This window comes from Microtus pennsylvanicus, chromosome 11 (genome assembly GCF_037038515.1).
Source record: "Microtus pennsylvanicus isolate mMicPen1 chromosome 11, mMicPen1.hap1, whole genome shotgun sequence".
Lineage (NCBI taxonomy): Eukaryota > Metazoa > Chordata > Mammalia > Rodentia > Cricetidae > Microtus > Microtus pennsylvanicus.
Window position 1 is genome coordinate 21,226,594 of NC_134589.1, and position 21,303 is coordinate 21,247,896.

General features: G+C 44.8%; 1 protein-coding gene across 1 annotated transcript in view; it reads right to left on the bottom strand.

Moving 5' to 3' along the window:
• Nucleotides 1-12,094: 12,094 nt before the first annotated feature.
• LOC142860015 (leucine-rich repeat-containing protein 37A3-like) overlaps nt 12,095-21,303 on the bottom strand; it is a 49,791-nt gene continuing 40,582 nt past the window's right edge. The window contains 6 exon segments of the mRNA XM_075990706.1: nt 12,095-12,195; nt 12,271-12,304; nt 13,095-13,144; nt 17,587-17,690; nt 18,494-19,789; nt 19,872-20,299. Coding sequence (XP_075846821.1) covers nt 12,177-12,195; nt 12,271-12,304; nt 13,095-13,144; nt 17,587-17,690; nt 18,494-19,789; nt 19,872-20,299 — 1,931 coding nt within the window. The 3' untranslated portion in view covers nt 12,095-12,176.

The window sequence follows — 21,303 nt, forward strand, 5'->3', positions numbered from 1 at the left end:
GCATTGCAGGTGGGAATGCAAGCTGGTACAGCCCCTTAGGAAGTTAGTGTTGTGATTTCTCAGAAGATTAGGAAACAACCTTCCTCAAAACCTACTAATACCAGTTTTGGGTATATATCCAAAGGATGCTCAATCGTGCCACAAGGACATGTGCTCAACTATGTTCACAGCAGCTTTGTTTGTCATAGCCAGAACCTGGAAACAACCTAAATGCCTCTTGCCCAAAGAATGGATAAGGAGGGGCTGGAGAGATGGCTCAGTGGTTAAGAGCATTGCCTGCTCTTCCAGAGGTCCTGAGTTCAATTCCCAGCAACCACATGGTGGCTCACAACCATCTGTAATGAGGTCTGGTGCCCTCTTCTGGCCTGCAGACATACACACAGACAGAATATTGTATACATAATAAATAAATATTTTTTTAAAAAAAAGAATGGATAAGGAAAATGTGGTACATTTACACAATGGAGTACTACACATATTTACTGTCGTATGTCTATGCATAATTGGGACACATATGATTCAAATCAGACGGATCATGGTAAAGAATATTTGAACCAAGCAAAGACTTACATAATCCAAGCTTATCAGTCAAAACAGGAAGATTGCCCATAACCTGATGGAGGAAGGTCATTGGTTAATTAAATAAAGAAACTGCTTGCCCTGATAGGTTAGAACATAGGTGGGTGGAGTAAACAGAACAGAATGCTGGGAGGAAGAGGAAGTGAGCTCAGAGATGCCATGTTCCCCTCTCCCGGGCAGACGCGATAGCTCTGCTCTCTGAGGCAGACGCATGAAGCTCAGACCCAGGATGGACGTAGGCTAGAATCTTTCCCGGTAAGACTGATGCTACACAGATTATTAGAGATGGGTTGATCGGGATATGAGAATTAGCCTGTAAGGGCTAGAGTTAATGGGCCAAGCAGTGTTTAAAAGAATACAGTGTCCGTGTAATTATTTCGAGGCATAAGCTAGCCAGGCGGCTGGGGTGCTGGGGACGCAGCCTCGCCACTCCTACTACTACAATAACCCGTTATTAACAACTAACTCTGCTGTTCCTCAAACCCTTAAAAGGAGGCTGCAGATACTGAACACTACACAGCACGACAATCATGGAGTCCACTGCTCACTGTACTATTGTATTGTTTCTGAATACGGTTTCCTTGCCACTTTGCAATCTGTGTTGCCTGGATTCTTTAAACAAGATGCCAAGAGTCTGGAAATGTTGATCCAGGCAACAATGTCCAGCAACATTTCCACGGCCCACTTCAGCTCTGAGGAGCCAGACAGATGGTGCATAGCAGCTCATCTCCTTACAAGTTTAATGTCTCAATTCTTTTCCTATTTCCCTTATTTATTTCATCGTATGTGTGTGTGTGTGCATGTGTATAGACGTGCATGCCACAGCAAAATTTGGAATGGACATGCAGGGGGTCAGTTCCTTCCTCCACGTGGGACTGAACTTGAGGCATTGGGCTTGTCTCCTGTCCTCTGAGCCATCTCAACAGCTCTGGCCTCAACTCTTGGGGAGGATGTTGTGTGGCTAGACAGGTAGTAGCAATCTTGGAGGCCGCTGAGGATAGTCTCATTATCTGCTTTAGATTCTAGCTCCAGTTTACCATATAAAAGGATGGAGGAACAGGGGACTTTCTTGGGATCCTCTAAAGGACAGCTATTTTCTCTTGGTTAAAAGAATAGAATCTTGGGCTGGAGAGATGGCTCAGAGGTTAAGAGCATTGCCTGCTCTTCCAAAGGTCCTGAGTTCAATTCCCAGCAACCACATGGTGGCTCACAACCATCTGTAATGGGGTCTGGTGCCGTCTTCTGGCCTGCAGGCATACATACAGACAGAATATTGTATACATAATAAATAAATAAATAAATAAATAAAAGAATAGAATCTTAACTTCTCCCTCAGATGCTAACTAGATATAACAGTCTAATCTGCTTCCAGGATTAGAGAGATTACATACTATTGGCCCCTCAAAGTGGTCCTGCCAGTCACCTGGTCAAGAGACCACCCCTCAGGGAAGCTGATTTAGCTGAAGGCTTGCTAAGGGGATGGGAGGAATAATTATCCCCTTAGTGAAGTGATGGACTTACACGCCCCAGATGCCGCTTCAGACCCTCACTGCTAAGCCCACCCTCTTTTCTCATTTTCTAATTCTAAACCGAATCTTTTTCTTTTCCCCTTTCTATGCCTTCCTTAGATGCTGAAAAAAAAAACCCAGAATCATGCTTGCCATAGCATATGGAGATTTGTTTTCCCTAAAGATCCTATAGCTCCTTACAGACCCCCACTACTGACTTAAAAGGCGTCTTCCTCCCACACCTCCATCATCTGCCTCAGCAGCTTCAAGAATTTACAACTTGTCCGGCCTGTTTTTCTTGCAAGATACAGTAAAATGATCCTTCAGCTTCCTCCCAAGATCCTTTTGAAATTATTTTAGCAACCAGACTAAGAACATTGTTACCGTTGCTGAACTCCTTTTTCCCCTAATGGACAAAATGCGGGTTCTTTGCATGGCTTCTTTGCAAAATGACCCTGAGTCCTCCTTTCAAACTTCCAAACAAGCTTTGTGCTCAGTTGGAACCTCCAGTTCACCTATACTAGATCCGGAAAGCCCCATTCCTCTCTCTCCTCTCTCTCTCCAAAGTCCTCCCTCTCAGAGAATCTCCAACAGAGGGAAGGCACCAAAAAACCCAGTTCCACATTTCTGGTGGCTACAAGAGCTTCTCCCCTGAAGTTGCCAGCCTCCCAAGTTCTTGCCTAAAGCACTCAGCTTTTGATCGTACTTGGGCACAAACCCAGCTTGTGACAGACATGTCATTAGACAGGCATGTCATTACCCCTTGCCTACAACCTATATAAGCTCCCTGCTTTAATCCTGGCAGGGGTGTGACTTCTCCTGCCTCTGTCTCTGGGACTGGAGAACTCACCTGGGGAGTTGCTTTACTCAACCTGTTCATTCACTTTTTCAATTCAGCTTAACCTGGCTTACTGTGTGGACAGAGGAACCTGATATCATGATATAGAAAACCTATTACTAGCCGGGCGATGGTGGTGCACGCCTTTAATCCCAGCACTCGGGAGGCAGAGGCAGGCGGATCTCTGTGAGTTCGAGACCAGCCTGGTCTACAGAGCTAGTTCCAGGACAGGCTCAAAAGCCACAGGGAAACCCTGTCTTGAAAAACCAAAAAAAAAAAAAAAAAACAAAAACAAAAAAACAAAAACAAAAAAAAGAAAACCTATTACTCCCACAGAAAAGGAAGCGCCCTTCTGCCACCATTGGGCGCTTGAGGCATCTCCTAATTTTCTTAGAAACTTGGTTCAGGCTAAACAAATACTTGTGGCTTCCATGCAGAAAAGAGTATCAGGGTGACCCCATCCAAAGAAGAGTTGGGGGTTTATAGAAGATATTTTACTATAGGCTTAAGAGAGTTAAAAGAGATCCCAGAACAAAAGGCACATTCAAGAGCATGGGTGGCGGGGGAGCGAGCAGGGCTCCACTGCCCTTATAGGAGTCACATGTACTATAGAGACCGTCATTTTGGCGGGGTTTGAAGTGTCTTTAAAGGTGGGTGTGGGACAGAAATCAGATCTCAGGGTGGTTCCCGAGGAGGAGCTGGGCATTTAAGAGGATTCCAATTGATAAGGTAAAAGTCTAGCTCTCAGGAATGAAGGTCGGTGGGATTGCTTCCCTGTAAACAAAGTTAAGCCTTGTTTGGATTCCCAAGAGACCTCTGGGAGAGAAGGCTGACAAGGCCATCTGTGCCATCTTTAAACCTGCTTTGTTGTTAGTCTAAATTCCAAAAGGTCCTTATTTTAAAGAGTATTTTTAATTACTTATATCTATATGGGTGCAGGTGCCCATGGGGGCCAGAGGTATCTGATCTTAGGGCCCCTGGAGCTGGGGTCACATGTGGCTGGGAGCCACCTGACATGGGTGCTGGGAACAGAACTTGGGTTCTCAGGCTTCTGTGGGTGACAGAGTGGAGCTGCGTTGCTGTCTCCTTGATATAGACCTTCTTTTAACCACCGAGCCAGCCCTTCATCTACCGTTTCCCCCTTAAAAAACATCTTTAAAGGCAATACTATATCTTTGTCAGCAGCCTTCAGAGCGCAAGTTCGTTGTGCTGTTATCCTTGCTTCTCAACCCAAACTCTAGGTGAGGGCCTCTTCTCCTTTATCCCCATCATTTTCCATCTCTCTAGCCTACCTCAGTCCACTTCCTGGGAAATTCATGAATTTTTAAAAAATGAAGGAAAGTATTGGTGTATTGATAAGGAAGGACGTTGCCATACTCAGGCAGTAAGTAGTCTAGACTTTTGAAGAAGGAAAGGAGGGGGGACATGGGGAAACAGGAGGATCGGGATAAAGGAAGGTTGGATAGGGGAGCACGGAACCCCATTTCTTAGTTAAAGGACCCACTTTAGGATGGGCAGGAGACTTGACCCTAGAGGGGCTCCCAGGTGCCCAAGCTGAGGCCCCCAGTTAGTTCCTTGGGCAGCTGAGGATAGGGAACCTGAAATGACCCTATCCTAGAGCAATACTGACGAATATCATGGATATCATCCTAGAACTTTCATCTGGCGATGGAGATAGAGACAGAGACCCACACTGGAACACTGGATAGAGCTCCCAAGGTCCCAAGGAGGAGCAGAAGGAGGGAGAACATGAGCAAAGAAGTCGGGACCACGAGGGGTGCACCCACCCACTGAGACAGTGGAGCTGATCTACTGGGAGCTCACCAAGGCCAGCTGGACTGTTACCAAAAAAAAAGCATGGGATAAAACTGGACTCTCTGAACATGACGAACAATGAGGGCTGATGAGACGCCAAGGACAATGGCACGCGGTTTTGATCCAAGGCAATGTACTGGCTTGGTGGGAGCCTAGCCAGTTTGGATGTTCTCCTTCCTAGATATGGACGGAGGTGGGAGGACCTAGGACTTACCATAGGGCAGGGAACCCGGACTGCGCTTTGGACTGGAGAGGGGGGGAGAAAAGTGGGGGGAAAGGGAGAGGGGTGGGAGGAGGGGGAGAAGAATGGGAGGAGGGGGAGGGAAATGGGAGGCTGGGAGGAGGTGGAAATTTGTTTTTTTTCTTTCTTTTCTTTATTCTCCTTTTATCAATAAAAAAAACAAAACAAAACAAACAAAAAAAAAAACTGAAACTATCCATGCTAGCCAGAGGAGAATGGTTTTTCAGAGGTGGAAGATGGCGGGGAAGGGGGGCAAGAGGGAGGGGGCAGTGGCTCCATGGGTTGAACAGCTACCTCAAAGGACCAGGAAAAGGTACTTTAACAAGCCGGGGGGGGGGACTGGGGCAGGCAGATATAGGGAAAAGGTTAGTGACCTGGGAACCGCACTTGGTTTCTGTGCTATGCACATACACTTCTCATGACCCGCCCAGCATGCCAAGGTCTGTGCATACATGTTCACATACTATATGCACACATGGCAGCCAAGACTCCTGCCTGAATCTGCAAGCGGCATGCATACTTCACTCTGAACAACTGAATGAACATCTCTTCCCCTTAAGGACCATCCCATCCAGCCACAGATTCCATCCAGTCATACACCAGCTACATCCAGTTACAGGGGTGGAGGGGGCCTCTGGCTTGAACTCATCTTGCATGTGTGAAGTCTGAATGAAAATGGCCCCCATAGACTCGGAGGCAGTGGCTTTATTGGAGCTGGTGTGACCTTGCTGAAGGAAGTGCATCACTGGGGTTCAGGCTTTGAGGTTTAGGATGCTCAAGCCAGTCCCAGTGTCACTCTCTCTTGCTGCTGCCTTTGGATCTGCATGTAGAACTGTCAGCTACTTCTCCAGCGCCAAATCCGCCTTCATGCCGTCATACTTCCCACCATGACAGTGGACTAAACCCCCAGAACCAACTGTACGCCACCCCCAATAAGATGTTTTCCTTTATAGAGTTGCCGTGGTCATGGTGTCTCTCCACAGCAATCGAAACCCTAACTAAGAAGGTGTGCTTGTTTAATAAAGCAAATTGAGTCCTCTAAGGGAATTTGTAGGGGAAAGTCCCTATTAGCTTTTTTGTGCCCGTGCTCAATGCATGTGCATTCCATGTGCAGTAGAAAAGAGGATGCAGAGCTTTAAACTGTCTACCAAACCAGCGATCACCCCCACCCAGGCAACATCCTGAGGCCCTGACTACCTTCACTCATTCACTCTTATTTTAATTAATTTATTAAACTTCATTTTATATTCTAGCTAAAGTTCTCCCTCCCATCCTGCCCCCTCTTACCTCCCCCCAGCCTATCTCCCACCTACCCCCCAAAAGATAAGAGCTCCCATGGGGAATCGGTACAGTTTGGCACATTAATCTAGAGCAGGACAAAGCCCCTCCCCTCTGCATTAAGTCCGAGCATGGCATTCCCTTAGAGGGAATGGGATCTATCAAGTTACCTCAATGCACCAGGGATAGATCCTGGCCCCACTGCCAGGGGTCCCTCAAATAACTCAAGCTTCACAGTTGTCTCTGGCATATGGAGGGCCTAGTTTGACCCATGGAGGCTCCACGGCTGTCTGTTGAGCTTGGTTCAGGTGTCTCTGTAGACAATGCCAGCATGCGCTTGACCTTCCCTGTTCATGTATTCCCTACTCAAGTTAAAACAGTGTTGATTTAACAATAGGCATTAAATCTTTTAATTGCTCTATGAATGGGTTTTTCCAATAAAAACAGGTAATGATTATATCAAATTTGATATCAGGTTCTTGTAGGAAGTCCCTTAGGTCATTTCCTGATGGCAAAATGTTACCCTGTCTGTCCCTTGTTGATCTGAATTCATTAGTACAATGCTGGTCTTTGCCACACCTCTGCATACTCCTGGGGCCTTCTTTAAAGATTAGCTCTAGAAAAAAAAATACTGTTTCTAGGAATGCCTTGCCTACAATCCCTTATCAAATGACCTTGCTTTCCATAATTAGAACAACTTATATTTTGATTTTTCTTAAAATTTTAGAAATATCTTTTACTATTGAGTAGCATCATAAACATGAGATCCAATAGCAATCTGTAATCCATTCATCTGTTGGTGCTGATCTTGTCTTTAAAGGCACAATCACCCTTTTGCATTCTGAATTAGTATTTTCAAAAGCCAGAGATTCCATTAATTTTGTCTGACTTCTGGATATACTATTCTATTTATATCTGAAGTTAATCTTTGCAAAATATCAGTGTGTGCTTTTTTGGGGCCTTGTATAATTTTAGTAAAGGACTCAGACTTCTTTCCTGATTCTTCAACCTTGTCCCAAGCATTTAAAGTTGCTAAACGACATAGCACCAAGGTATGATCATCAAATTTAAGCTGCCTTTGTGATTCAGCATATTGACCTTCACCTAGAAACCAATCTTTGGAAATATTAATGCCTCTAACCCTATTTCATTGTTCTATGCTCCTCATTTCCTCTCTCCACCATGTTTGTCATTGTAACTGAGGGCTAGTTTTCCATATTGCTGTTGCCCAGTCTTTCTAGTCCTGGGAGATAATTCTGTTCTGAGTTTAATATGATGTTAATATCTACTTCATGTAGGATGAATGCTTACCATATGAAACAACCATTTCCTTAAATCTCTTCCAATCTAGTATTTCTATAGAGTTCTATTAACTTCTTGAAAACTTTGAGGATGTCTATAGTCTCCTTGTAGTTCTTGTATACGAACTAGATAAACTAAGGTTGCATCCTAACAACCTTGGGCTGCTCCTCTTCAATTTCATCATGCAGTGATGTAGTAGGTTCTTGTCTAAATTCCTCTGTTTGTAGTTTTCTTATTTTCATTTATATGTCTTTCTAAGGATTGCAGCTTATCAATCCACTTTTCGTATTTGGCACAGGAAAACCACTGTGACGATTAAGGATAAAATATGATTTACTGGACTGATAGCAATTATAACAATTGATATTATGTCAATCTCAGATAAGTCATTTATCTTTTCATTTCCTGCTTCTAATATCAGTCTTTCTGTATCACTCTACAGGATTCTAATTTCTGAATTATGATATTTCTCATCCTTAACCTGAGAAATGTTCCCCTTTTAATATTATTTAACTCTTTGAGGACATTCTAGGTGTCTTAACAAACCTGATGTCTTTCCCCTTTTAATATTATTTAACTCTTTGAGGACATTCTAGGTGTCTTAACAAACCTGATGTCTTTCCTATTTGTCTGCAGCTGGCATGATTTCTCTGCCACACATTGGAGCACCAAATGTTGCTTTTTGACTAAATCTCAATTATTCAATTTAACAATAAAGACTGGAGAGCCAGATGCTGAAGTGAACACCTGCAAACTCAGAGAGAGAGAGAGAGAGAGAGAGAGAGAGAGAGAGAGAGAGAGAGAGCGAGAGAGCGAGAAAGCACCTGCATGACCCTCCTCAGCTGACATCCCAGGAGTGTATTCTCCTATGCCATCTCAAAGGAAATTCTTCCAACTGGATGTCCCTCCTTTCTGTTTCCTGTGTGTCTCTCCCTCCACAGACTTCCTCTTATTCTCTATGACTTTTTCCTGTCAACTGGTTGCTTGTTCTGCCCTTGACCTGTGATTGGTTTTATTTAATCATGATTAGAATATTCAAACAGAAAACCTAGATATAAGGTGTGTGGTAGGGCTGAGCCACAGCACAACTCATGGCTTTCCAGTAAATAGTACAATCTCAGGGTTCACAGTGTAATCAAATATCCTGCAACATTAGGTCAATCTTTATCTCAGAGTCTTTGTTTCCACCTGTGCATCTATCTTTGCCTGTGGAGATTACTGCAGAGAGGCTGCAACAGAAAAACTCCAGACTCACTCAGAGGGCTTAGGGGAAGAAAGGAAAAATAAGGAAAACCAAGCTGATGGTGAGGTGACCCTGGTGGATGCAGTTTCCACATGCAGCTCTGGCCAAAGCCTGCAAGCAACTGGCAAGGAGCTATTTCATAAATTTGTGCCCCAAAAGTTGGGTGCTAGTTGAAGCATAAATCTAATTAATCTTATCAATAAAAACCAGAAGTTAGAATTGGGGGTAATATCCTGAAAGATTAGAGAAGCAGAGAGAGAGAGAGAGCCATAGTCCCTTCCTACCTCTTTCATCCTCCATCTAAAAAGGCTAAGATCCTGTCTCCTTTCTGAACATACCTCCAGACCTCTATGGTTAACTAGTGGCTAGCTCTATCCTCTGACTCCAAGCAAGCTTTATTTGTCAGAACACAAACAAAACTCACACAACTTTGGTGGGAGGAGCAGGAGCCAGCTGTTCACACTGCATCCACACTCAGGGAGCAGAGGGAGATGAAAGCCAGGGCTTCACTTTTCCACACTGTTGAACTACCCAGACCTTTCCACAACTTACTTTTGGTCATGGTGTTTTATCACAGCAATAGTAACACTAACCAGGACATTATTAAAATAGTGATTTCCAAGAAATTGAAATTTCTCCACAATCTAGTGATGGGAAAAGGAAAAAGCCGAAGCCTGGGTCAGTCAGAGATTCTCAACAATGTGCCAGAGAGACGGGAACAGAGCTATGTCATGAACAGGGTTACTTAGTAATGTATACTTCTTGCCCTCTATTTGAATCTAAACTTTATGTCAGGACCAAGAAGATGGACTCGAGGAGTCCACTTCCCAATGTGGCCACATTGGATAAATCTTCTTCTCCTTTTCATGACTGTTTCCTCTATCAGCCTTTTGAGCCTAGTTTGTTTTGAGGGCTGGGACATAGGCTTGGACCCTAACAACTCTAGTTACCCTCTTTATCCAGAATGATAGCAGTTTCTAGACAACCATTACTCTAAGTTCTTAAACACACAGACACGGAAGGTCAGGGCTCCTCTTGTCTGGGGCTGCTCTGTTCTCACTACATGTCCTTCTTCCCCCTTCATGATGCTTCTGATGACCATGAGGGTCAGGTGTAGCTACAGGTCCTTACCAGGAGAATCAAGACGATTTCTGACGATGGTGAGGGCCAGAGGAGGGAGGAAGGGATGATAAGAGGGATATGGCCACCTCAGAAATAGGGATAGATGATCCAAGCAGGAGACTATAGCCCCTGACTTCTAACACCGTTTCCCTTATGTCTAAAAGATATGAAGCCTGGCACAGTTATGCATGCCTTTTATCCTGGTACTCGTAAAGTAGAGGCAGGTGGATCTCTGTGAGCTTGAGGCCACGCTGGTCTACAAAGTGAGTCCCAGGACAGTAAGGGCTACATATGGAGACCCTGTCTCTAAAAACCAAAATAAATAATGCTAATAATAATGAATGGTAATATTAAATAAATTGATGTGGAAAGTGCTTGTGTTGCCAGTTCTAGGGTGAAGAATAACGTTTCTCAAAACTTGTTTTCAGAAATGAACAATGTAAGCAGCTGTGTGGAAAGACCTGGCCCAGGCTTTGGGAAGCCCAGCAACAGAGGCTCCTCTATTCTTGTTTGTCAGCTTCTCTTTGTTTCTAACTGTTACCAAGGTCAATAGCCCTTCCACTCAAGTGTAGCATTGGAGCTGGCTTGAGAGTTTTTGTCCCTGTGTCAACATTGTAACTAAAGTGCCCAGCTCTGTGCCTGGTCCATCCTTGGTCCTCAGGAAGAGTGGCATCAACTTCCATATGGATGCTGACTTTTGTCCACAAAAGGTTTGTGTTTCTCCAAATCCCTGTCTCTGCAGCATGACAGGGTAAGGGCTGAGAGGCTTCGGTCTGTAAAGGTCTAATAGCTTATGATGATGTGTGGTCTAGGGTACTTGAGCAGGCTGCATTCTGCTTACATTCCAAGTCCTGTGGCCTGGACCTCACTGGTAACCTCGAGGTGGCCCAGACTAACCTTGAAGTTGTAGGAATTCTCTTGTCTGGACCTCCCAAGTCCTGAGATTACAGGCCTGCCCAACCCCAGCTACTCGAAGACAGTTTGGAACAATGCTGCTATGGTAGTTTGTTGGGGCAAATGGCATAAGACATAAAAGTCCAGCCCAGGGCTTGGCACTGAGTACACACAAGGGGGCAGCGGTGGGTGCAGCTTCCACTGCCTCCCCTGTCTTCAAGATACTCCCTATTCTTGTCCTTTAAGATGCCTTGCTAAGGACACCTCCTTTGCAACCAGCTCACTGACCAGCCAGGTGAGGACTAGAGGGCCACTGGCTCTGCTTGGACCCATAGCCAGCCACGCAGGCCGGTGGTTCCCCAGCCACACTGCTTCTCTGGGGACCCAGAATGCTGAGCATCCATGACAGGTGCCAGTCTTTGTATCACTGAATAGTCAGTATTTTTTCTGTGTTCAGTAAGCACATTCCCCATTTTGAAATCGTGTGTGTGTGTGTGTGTACGGGGGGGAGGAGAGGAGTGTCTAGGTTCATGCATGCTATGGCAATCACGTGAAAGTCATAGGACAATATTTGGGAGTTGGTTTTGGCCAACCACCTTGTTGAGGCAGGGTCCCTTATCTGTGTTTTTGCTCTGTACTCCAGGCTAGATGACTTTAAGTGATTCTGTCTTCACCTCCTATGTTGCCCACGAGTGCTTCCATTACAGATGCTTGCTACCCATGCAGCATTTTTTTTTAAACTTGGATTCTGGATCATTGGCTTGCATGGTCACTGCTTTCACGTGATAAGTCATCCTACTGGCTCAGCTCTAAACTGCTCTACATCGATTTTCATTTACTTGTGTACAAAGGCCTTTGACACTCACGAATCTACGCAAAACAATTTATTAATAAATGATAGCAGATCATGCTGTGCCTTCATCGTCATCTGCTGCTTCACTCTCTTCTGCTTCAGTGACTGACTGATTCAGGGCTGGCGGCAGCACTTTTCCCTTGACGTCCCTGGAAGAAGAGCAATGCCAAGACTTTCAAAATTTGAAATGAGGAACTTGACCTTAGCTTCTCATTTGAGCTAGACATTTACCGTGATACATTTTGAATGGTAATATTGTTCTGTGCAGAGGACTCCTTGACTTGCATTCCCTCAGGCATGCTCTTATTTCGTATGTCATGTTCGAATAAATCTGTGAGCCACTGAGCATTTTGCCCTTAGCTCCTCATTTGAGCTAGACATTTACCTTGATACATCCTTTTTGAAAATCTCCTCCTCTCCAGAGGACTCCTTGTCCTTAGCCATGTTTTTCTTGCGTGTGTCGTGAAGAGGTCTATACATATCCCTAAGCCATAGTGGCCACCTTAGCCAGAAAAATCCTTCCTAGGAAAGAGAAAGGGAGACATTAGTTCTGTTAGCCCCACCTTCTCCAGCCACAGCACCAAGTCTCGGGCTTACCTGACTCTCACTGTCCTTGTAGCATTTCTTACTCCTTGGAAGAAAACACATGCAGAAGACAGTTAGTGATTGTGCTGTGCTGTGTGTGTGTGTGTGTGTGTGGTGTTGTCTGGGGACATCTCGGCTCTCCCCATAACAAAGATCACCCCAGCACTGGGACTTAAAAATTCCATGCATATCTGGCTGTTGTAAGGCCCCACAATGCCCCTGGGGAGATCTCTGCCTGTGAATTGTCCTGGAGCAGAGGCACCAGCATGACAGTAGCCCCACTTATTCCACTGAGCCAACTTCTCCCTCTGAAGAAGCCACCCTGGGCAGGAGCCCTTTGCTCTCCTGCAGATCAGCTCTCACAGGCAGACTTGCTGAGGAGAGGGAGGGGCTGCTCCTGCTTGCCTAGCTGCTTTATCCTCCAAGTACAAAGCCCAAGTCCACAGCACAGCTCACAGACTCACAGGGTTTCACCCTGCAGCCTGCCTCTGCTGAGGAGTTGTAAGAGCAGTTTAAAGGGCACAGCTAGCTGTGCATGGTGGATCATGCCTGTGATTCCAATCCTTGGGAGCCTGGAACAAGATTCTCAGGCCAGCCTCGGCTATGTAGTGAGTTCTGTATGCTGCCAGCAGCAGAACAGGCACAGCCTAACCTCCTTTCCTTAAAGAAATGGTGACAGTTGGAGATGTCTTTGTTAGTCTTGTGTCCATTTGCCTTTTTGGGGAGCCAGGCAAGACATTAGGGGAAATAACATTCTTCCTGAGTTTCCCCAATGAGACCCAAGCTCTCTGCTAGCTCTCAGGTTCTCTTTGAACAATTGCTAATCTTGTATTTACCCTGTGGACTTTTCTTCATCTCCACGTCTTGCTGCTCTGTGAAAATAAATCTGTTTTGGAAGAAAACATGATCATGATTATAACAGTGACTGAAGTCTCCAATCTATATCTACTCCCTTTCCTTAGCTGACATCTACCCGCTGCTCTTCTCTTCTGTAGCACCTCATTTAGGGGGTCCCATGTAGTTGGCACTTAATATGGTGTATTGACCCTTTTACCTAAAATTAAACAAGTCCTAATAAAAACTCTTAAAAGTCAAAGAATATCTTTAACTTCATCAACGTATATACGAGAAGAGCAAGAGGAGAATGTCTCTGACCACAGCCACGAGCCTTTGTCTCTGGTGAGCTTCTGAAATGTAATATGGAAAATAAACATGGTATTGAGGAGGAGGGAACTATTATTGCTATTATCTGAAACAATGAACAACCAAAAAGTCCAAGACAATCGACGAATATTTCATTAGAATAAGAGGATTCAATACTGTTGGCTAGTCACAAAATACAGACAAAATACAGAGAGCAGGATACAGAGCCCAATAGATTTTGCACGTATCTCCCATACAAACTAAGCAAGTTCTCATTTATGATAGCAATGGAGATGGGCAGTGTTTCAGAACAAATGTAACTTAGGATGAGTAAATTCTCTGATGAAAATGCTAATTATTTTCAAGAACACTCAGAAATGACAAGCCACAGAGAGAGTTTCTGTCTAAAAACAAAAGGCAATCTAGAACAGCAAAAGCTTGTGGATCTGTCTCGGTGTAGAGTGCAGGGCCTGGTTTAATCTCAAAGAGGAGGAGAGGGAGAAGGAGGTGGCAGCAGCAGAGGCAGCAGTGAAGGTGAGGCATGTTGGAAAGGCATCAACCGTCAAAGTAGAACTGCAAATGCCATGTCGTCCTATGCAATCTGATCTTTTCCCCACTTCCGTGTATGTGCCCACATGTGTGGTGAATGTGTGGGCACATGTGCATGTGTGAATGATTACGGAGGGTTGAGGTTGATGTTGGATATCTAGATAGCTCTTCCATCTCATTCCCTGACTCAGATTTCATCAAATCCAGAGCTCACTGATATGACTAGCCTCATTATGCAGCTCATTCTTGGGCAATCCTAGGTCTGCCTTTGGGATGGGAATTACAGGTGACCAGCATGCCGCCATGTCTGACTGGAATTCCCCAGGTCCTGAGAATTTTAAATCTAAAGTCTAATCTTCATGTTTGTGTGGAAAGTGCTTCAACCACTGAGCCATGTCCCCAGTACAAACATTTATTTTCTTTTTTTCTTCCTTTTTTCTCTCTTTCTCTTTCCTCCCTTCCTCCTTTCCTCCCTCCCTCTGTCCCTCCCTCCCTTTCTCCCTCTCTCTTTCTTTTCCTTTCTTTTTAAACAAATAAGATCAGCTGACGTTTGGTAGGGAAATGTTAAGAATGATTACACAATGTATGGAAAACAGAACAGAGAACAGGAGCTTGCCCTGTCAAATCAACAGGAGTTATCCAGAAATGTGGGGCTCAGTTAATGTAACCAGCGGGAGTTACCCAGCAGTGTGGGGCTCAGTTAATGTACAAAGCAACTCTGATTAATGCTGTGATTCTTGACTAGTGCAAGAACAACGTCAGGATCAGGTAAGCATCCAGATGGAGATGCATCTTAGACCAGTGAAGAAAGAGTCAATTAGTCAATATAAATTATTTCACATCTAGATATCCTTATGAGGGAGGTTGGTCCCTGACTCAACCATACCCGCCAAAAATGAAATAAATTCTAGGCAGATTAAAAGAATCTATAAATAAGAGGCTGGAGAGATGGCTCAGCAGTTAAGAGCAATGGCTGCCCTTCTGGAAGATTGTGCAATATTCCTATGCACTGTGTAAATATATGTCACTGTATACACAGAAGGAGGCACAGGCCGGTAGATGAGTGGCCTCGGCTACAGACACTTTCCTTTTCCACTGGGTTGTTTTACCACGAAATATATTAACGCTTTGGGTGGTTTGCAATGGTTTCCTAGTACTCTCACACTCCCAGTACTTCCTGTTTGTCTCTGAGGGGGCGAAACTGACCAGTGAAGGGTCCGGGTGCAGGCTTAGGGATCAGGGGAATGAATGGGAGATTTACTCTTGGTTTGGCCACTGGGCCTAGGTGCTCTTCACCCTAGGAGAGGCTGATAAGCTCTTCCCAGAGGAGTCCAAGATTAGATCAGACAAAGAATGGAGAACTCTGTGCTGTGCTCAGCAGGCACAAGCCTTCTATCCCGAAGGATGTGGAAGACAGCGTCCAGACCCAGCAAAGGCCTCTGCCTATGGAGTGGAAACAGACAACTCTTCCCCCACCCCACATTCATTCTTAAAACCACTGCTATTTTCTCTCACTCATTTCTTCCTCATATTTAGTAAAATATGTTTCTTTAAGGTGAAAAGTATCTTTTAGTAGCTGCCCACGAATCCCCCAAATGACCAATTGTTAGAGTGATATTTCAGAAGTCTTAGTGTCTGGGCAGGTAGCACAGTGGTAGAGAACATACTTAGCTTGCACAAGACCTAAAATTAATCCCCCAAACCTCGCCTATACATGCAAATGGTTAAGAATAACTGGTCTGTCCATTGCTTTTCTCTATATGATACTTACTTTTTTAAAAAAAATATTGTTAGACTTTTTAGACAGTGTTTAATGTAGCACAGGTTGGCTTCAACTCACCATGTAGTTGAGGGTGGCTAGAACTCCCTATTTTCTTGCCTCTGCCTCTAAGGTGCTGGAATTATGGGAGTGTGCCGCCAAGCCTGGTTCTGTATGCTACTTTAAATATGCACTAGATTTTTATTTTTCTTTGTTTGGTAGTTAACTTAATGTAAGTTTTCTCCTCAACACTGTCTGAGTAGGGTCTCACCCCAACCTCTGGCATCCATTTTGGGATGTTGGATAGAAAGTTCTATTTCAAGCCCCCTCTCCTGGGAGTTGCTGCAGTCCAGAGTCCATCTCTGAGAAAGCCCGCAAAACGGTGACCCCTCCACAGAGAGGGTCAAGACCACTCCTATAGGCTATTTAAACTGCCCCTCAGAGAACAAACACATGTTCTCCCCAGATTTCCTTCCTCCTCTCCATGTTCTGCCGGAGGACCACCCAGGAGCGCTGCTATCCATTAAACCTGGGCTTTTTCTAATTAGGTTTGATCTGGTCTGATTTGGCTTATTCCATCCATCCGCAGAGAGGTTTGTTGGGCCAAAAAAGCTTTACAAACACCTTGACTATCTACTACAGGAAAATACGGTGTGCATCCAGTCCTCACAGATACCATCCAAATGGGCAGAAGAGAATGAAAATGCGCGTGAAGGGCTGGAGAGATGCTCCGTGGTTAAGAGCACGGCCGCTCTAGCACACACTGCTCCTCCAGAGGACCTAGGACTGGAATTCCAGCACCCACATGGTGGCTCACAACCACCTCTAACTTGGTCCAGGGGATCCCACAACCTCTTCTTGCCTCTGAGGGCATCAGGCACAGAGGGGTTTTTCCAGGGCATGCTCCTCTGGGATGAAACATTTCTTCTAGGAGGGAAAGGGAAGGCTCACTAGACTCAAGCAGTAAATGGGAGGTAAACAAAAGGTCACAAGTCTGTAAAAACAAAATCATGCAAGATTCTTGAGGGCCCCTGCCCAACAGAATCAAGGGGATGAAGTTGCTGGGACTGGAGACTCTGAGCGGTAACTGCAGATGGAGACAACCGACTGTGGCAGGGGCTGGTGCTCTGCAGGCAGAGAGAGCCCAGAATTTGGGGATTTGGGGAGCTGCTGCTCATCTTGGGAGAGGATTTCAGGTGATGCGGCTCTTTTAGAGTCACACTTGCTTCTTGTAAATTAGTAACCCTAATAAAGAGACTCACTGCTTCACCAAAATGGTGCAATGTTTACTGTGGTCTGTCATGGACTTTCTCTGTAAGTAATGTGTGTGTGTGTGTGTGTGTGTGGTTCCCCAGAAAAATATCTATCACACAACAGTGGCGCACAGACATGCATGCAGGCAAAACACCTATACACATAATTTTTTTTAAGTACAAATAAATTCCAGCACAGTGGTGAACAGTACACACCACTAAAGAGCAATATAGGACTTTACAGAGATTTCCCTGGAGGTCACAACCACATTAGGTGTGGAGGTGCTGTCTGTACAGGGGCCAGAGGACATCCTCCCGGAGGTCATGAACTGATCCCATGCTGATTTCTGCCTTCTAGCCTCAAAATTCCACCATCCTCACTGACAGAGAACTCTCCACTGCTCCCACAGCCTCTCACAGCAACACCACCAGGCTGACACCAAATCAGAACGTTACATAATGACCTGACATTGAGGAGCCCGACTTCAGAGAGTACCTGTGGACACTCGGGGACATTATTTGTAGACAGAGAGGGTCAGCAGCTCAGGTTTTCAGTTCGTGGCCTCTAAACCTATGACACAGACCGGGCACATGCTGGACACAGGAATGTATTGTTGTCCTTACCTCACGAGACAGAAAACGATAATCAACACTGTCAATACTACAGTTACAGATATTGCCAAGATGACTTTGTTGTTGTAGCCGTATCCCGGAACTTCTTTTGTGTGCTGGAATATATGAAATAAATGAATGGACATTTGTGTGGCTATTAAATAATAATAAAATTAAAAGAATGACAGAAAGTGAAGGCTAATTGCTTAAAATTCCTTCTTGGGCTTGTGAATGGTAACTTATATATAACCTAGCAATTGGGAAGTTAAGATAGGAGGACTGCCATGAGCTTGGTATCAACTTCGGCCACAAAGTGAGCAGGCTATTTTGGGCTATACAGTGATATTCTGACTCAAAGAACCAAGGCCTCAGGATGTACTTCTGTGGTTGAACCCTTTGTTTAGCTTGTACTAGGTGCTAAGTTTGATCTATATGGAACAACAAAACAATATTTCTTTTTTAAAAAAAAACCCTAAAAACATTCTTTCAGGTGAGTAGCTTTCTTATTTATAAAAGATCATACTGAATGCAATATGCTGCATGATTTTTTATAGTACATTTTATTATATTCTGTGTTTTAAGTCTGCTTCCATGTCTTAAATTTAGAAACGCAGTAAAAGTTAGGTGTGGTAGCAAACACATTTAAATGCAGCACTGGGAGGCAGAGGCAGGTGGATCTCTGTGAGTTCTGGGCCAATTTGGTTTGCATGAGAATTCTGGGAATCCAGGGCTACACAGTGAGACCCTGTCTCAAAAACAAAACAAAACAATACAATACATATAAAAATACAGTGGGAATCATTGTGTTGGCTAGGCTAGAGTTATGCGGACAATACAAGATCTGAAGTAGGAGGCCCTGGTCTTTCTGCTTAAGTGACTGAAAGGGTACACAGGACCCATGTTCCAGCACCGTCCTCACCTGACTTTGTTCCAGATCCTTCTGTTCGCCTTGGGTTTCTGTGCTTTCATTGATGTAGTTCTCAGTTTTCCACTGGTCCGTATCCCAGTCGGCCCTGGACAACTTGAATTCTTGTTTCTCACTGAGAAGCTTCATCAGGAGGCCGGTTCTGGAGATGAGCTTGGCACAGGACAGTTGCACACTGGGATCAGAGCGGTCCATCTTCAAAGTCCTGATAACGTGAGAAATAAGCTTTCTCACATTGTTGTTGGGGATGAGGGGCCGCAGCTGCTGGTTTAGCTGAGATTCAAAGCGTTCACCTGGTGACATCAGTAATGGGTAAGCAAAATCTTTGAAATGGTCATGGGAGTCAGACCCCAAGGTGAAGTCTAACTGTGGCTTGCTTGTTTGCTGAGCAGTTGGAAGTAAATCAGATGTAGACCCATTAGACTCTACAGTAGGATTCTCAGGGGGAATATTTTCTAATGCAGCTTCTTTAGGCCCAGTGAGGGCTGGTTTGAGGATGTTTTCTACAGTATCATCTATTGCTGCCTGATTTTCTTCAAGAAGTTTTTTTGTAGGAGGTTCTAAGGCAGCATCTAATTGTGAAAAAGGCTTTTCTGCATAACTCAGGTCTCCTAAAGATGAAAAGACCTCTTCTGCAGGGGAATTTACCAGGCTCCTCACTGCAGAGGATGCTGGACTCTTTGCAATCAACCGGAAATGATACTTTTTCTTCCTAAGGTTTCTATGTCTCTTTTCAGACAGTAAACTAGGGTTAGACCCCTTCGTTCTTTTCGCATTGGCATTTGCACTTTCTAAAATGAAAATGGTGTAAGACAAGTCTTTTCGTCTGTCTATGAACTCAGGCAGCGATTTTGTAGTGGGAGTCTTGTCCACCAGTGACTCTGCTGTGGAAGAAGACACTGCCTACCCATGCTCCTTTCTGAGCAAGGGCTCTGGGTGGGAGGAATTTTCTACTAAAGTCTTGGGCTTCTGAACCAGACTGAGCTGCTGCAACTCCGCTGTGGGTGGGCTCCCGAGCTGTCCGTCTTTGGCAATACTCTCCATAGGCGTCTGGACACTCTGCTTGTTCCACAGGCTCTTGTCAGTCACTCCCTTAAAGTGCCTTTTCTGTATGCTTCCTGTCCCCTTGAGTACTCTGTTCAGGCTGTGGAGTCTTTTCTCTGCCTTGTCAATTTCTGCAAGACTGTTTTCCTCTGCCTGGGCAGGTGCCCATCTCTTTCGTTGTTTAAATTTGGGACTCAAGTGGCCAGACTGCTGCATAAGCATGGCAGTTTTCTCTTTCTTCCTAATCTCACCAATCTCCGCATCTAACAAATTCTCTAGAAAATAAAGACTGCTGCATAAGCATGGCAGTTTTCTCTTTCTTCCTAACCTCACCAATCTCTGCATCTAACAAATTCTCTAGAAAATAAAGTTTATTCAGTTTATTTTTGTAAGCCATCTTACTTGCTTTTGGTACAGGGTTAAGAGCAAGCCTCCTTGAATCATTTTTGTAGGATTCCAGTGAACTGTCTGTATTTTGTACATTAGAAAACAGTAGTTTTATGAATGGTAACAATGTCAACACCACATCTTCCAGATTTCCCTCTGAGAAATATGGCAGTATGTAATTCAGGGCACTAATCACATCACTTTCATCGTTAAAGTCGAGCTGCTTGTCCATGAAGCCTGAAGAGCTAAGATCATCTTTTTCTGAATAGGCTCTCTCTGGTTTAATAGTGACCTCAGTGCTGGTGTTCTCCTTCCGGGCCTGCAACACCTTCATGAATGGTCCTTCGGGGTTTCCTATAGATGCTTCAACTGTCAAAGATGGAGAGATTGCTTTGGGTCAGAAAATGCTGGCAGCCCTTTTTCAGTCCACGGTCATTCAACCCAACCAAGTAAATCAGGGGCCAGCAAATACCGGAGGAAGTGAAGAGAAAACTAAACTCAAATTTAAACCTATGAATTGGCAATGACAACCAGAGAGGACAGAACTAGCAAACTAGCTGCTTAGAACACACAAGCGTGCACACAGGGCACTGAAGGAGAGTTGCACACGTTCCTGCCTCAGCAAAAGGGTGTGGTTGGAATCCAGGGTCTCACTAAATTGCCTATATGGCCTTGGAATGGCTCCTTTTGCCTCAGCCTCCCAAGTAGGTGGCATTAACACCATGTACCACCACACTCAGTTTAGAAAAACACTTAGAAAATCATTTGCTACCAGACATGGTGGCATACACCTGTGATCCTGGCAAAAAATTTCCAGAGTCAGAGACAGGCAGATCTGTATGAGTTCAAGGCCAGCCTGGAGTATCCAGGGAATCTCAGGCCAGTCAAGCCTATATAATAAAATCCTGCCTCAAGAAACAATCAAACAGTTAATTAAAAATTGTTGGGGACCAAGAAGCCCCGCGACCTAAAGTATTGGCCAATTTTCCTCATCCTCTCTGCAAAAACAGCTTGCTGCCAAAACAGCTTGCTGCGCAGACAGCTGTGATACAGTTCTCAGAATGATCTGACCACAAGGTGCCAAGACACAAGGTGCCAAGACATGGCCTAACCACGTAGATGTTTCTAGAGATATATTGCTTCCTCCCTGGCCTAGGGCGCGATAGTTTCCGCTCTCCTCTAACCCTACCCCTCCCAATCAAAACCACTCTATAAGAATAAACCCCTGCCTGCAATAAACGGAACCTAGACGCATCTCAGACTGACTCTGTCATTCTTTATACGCGCTTGGTTCTCTTTCTCTTTCCCCCCATTCCTACCCAGGTGATCCTGAACTCGAGGCCCACGAATTACGTGGCCTGCTGGACAGGTCA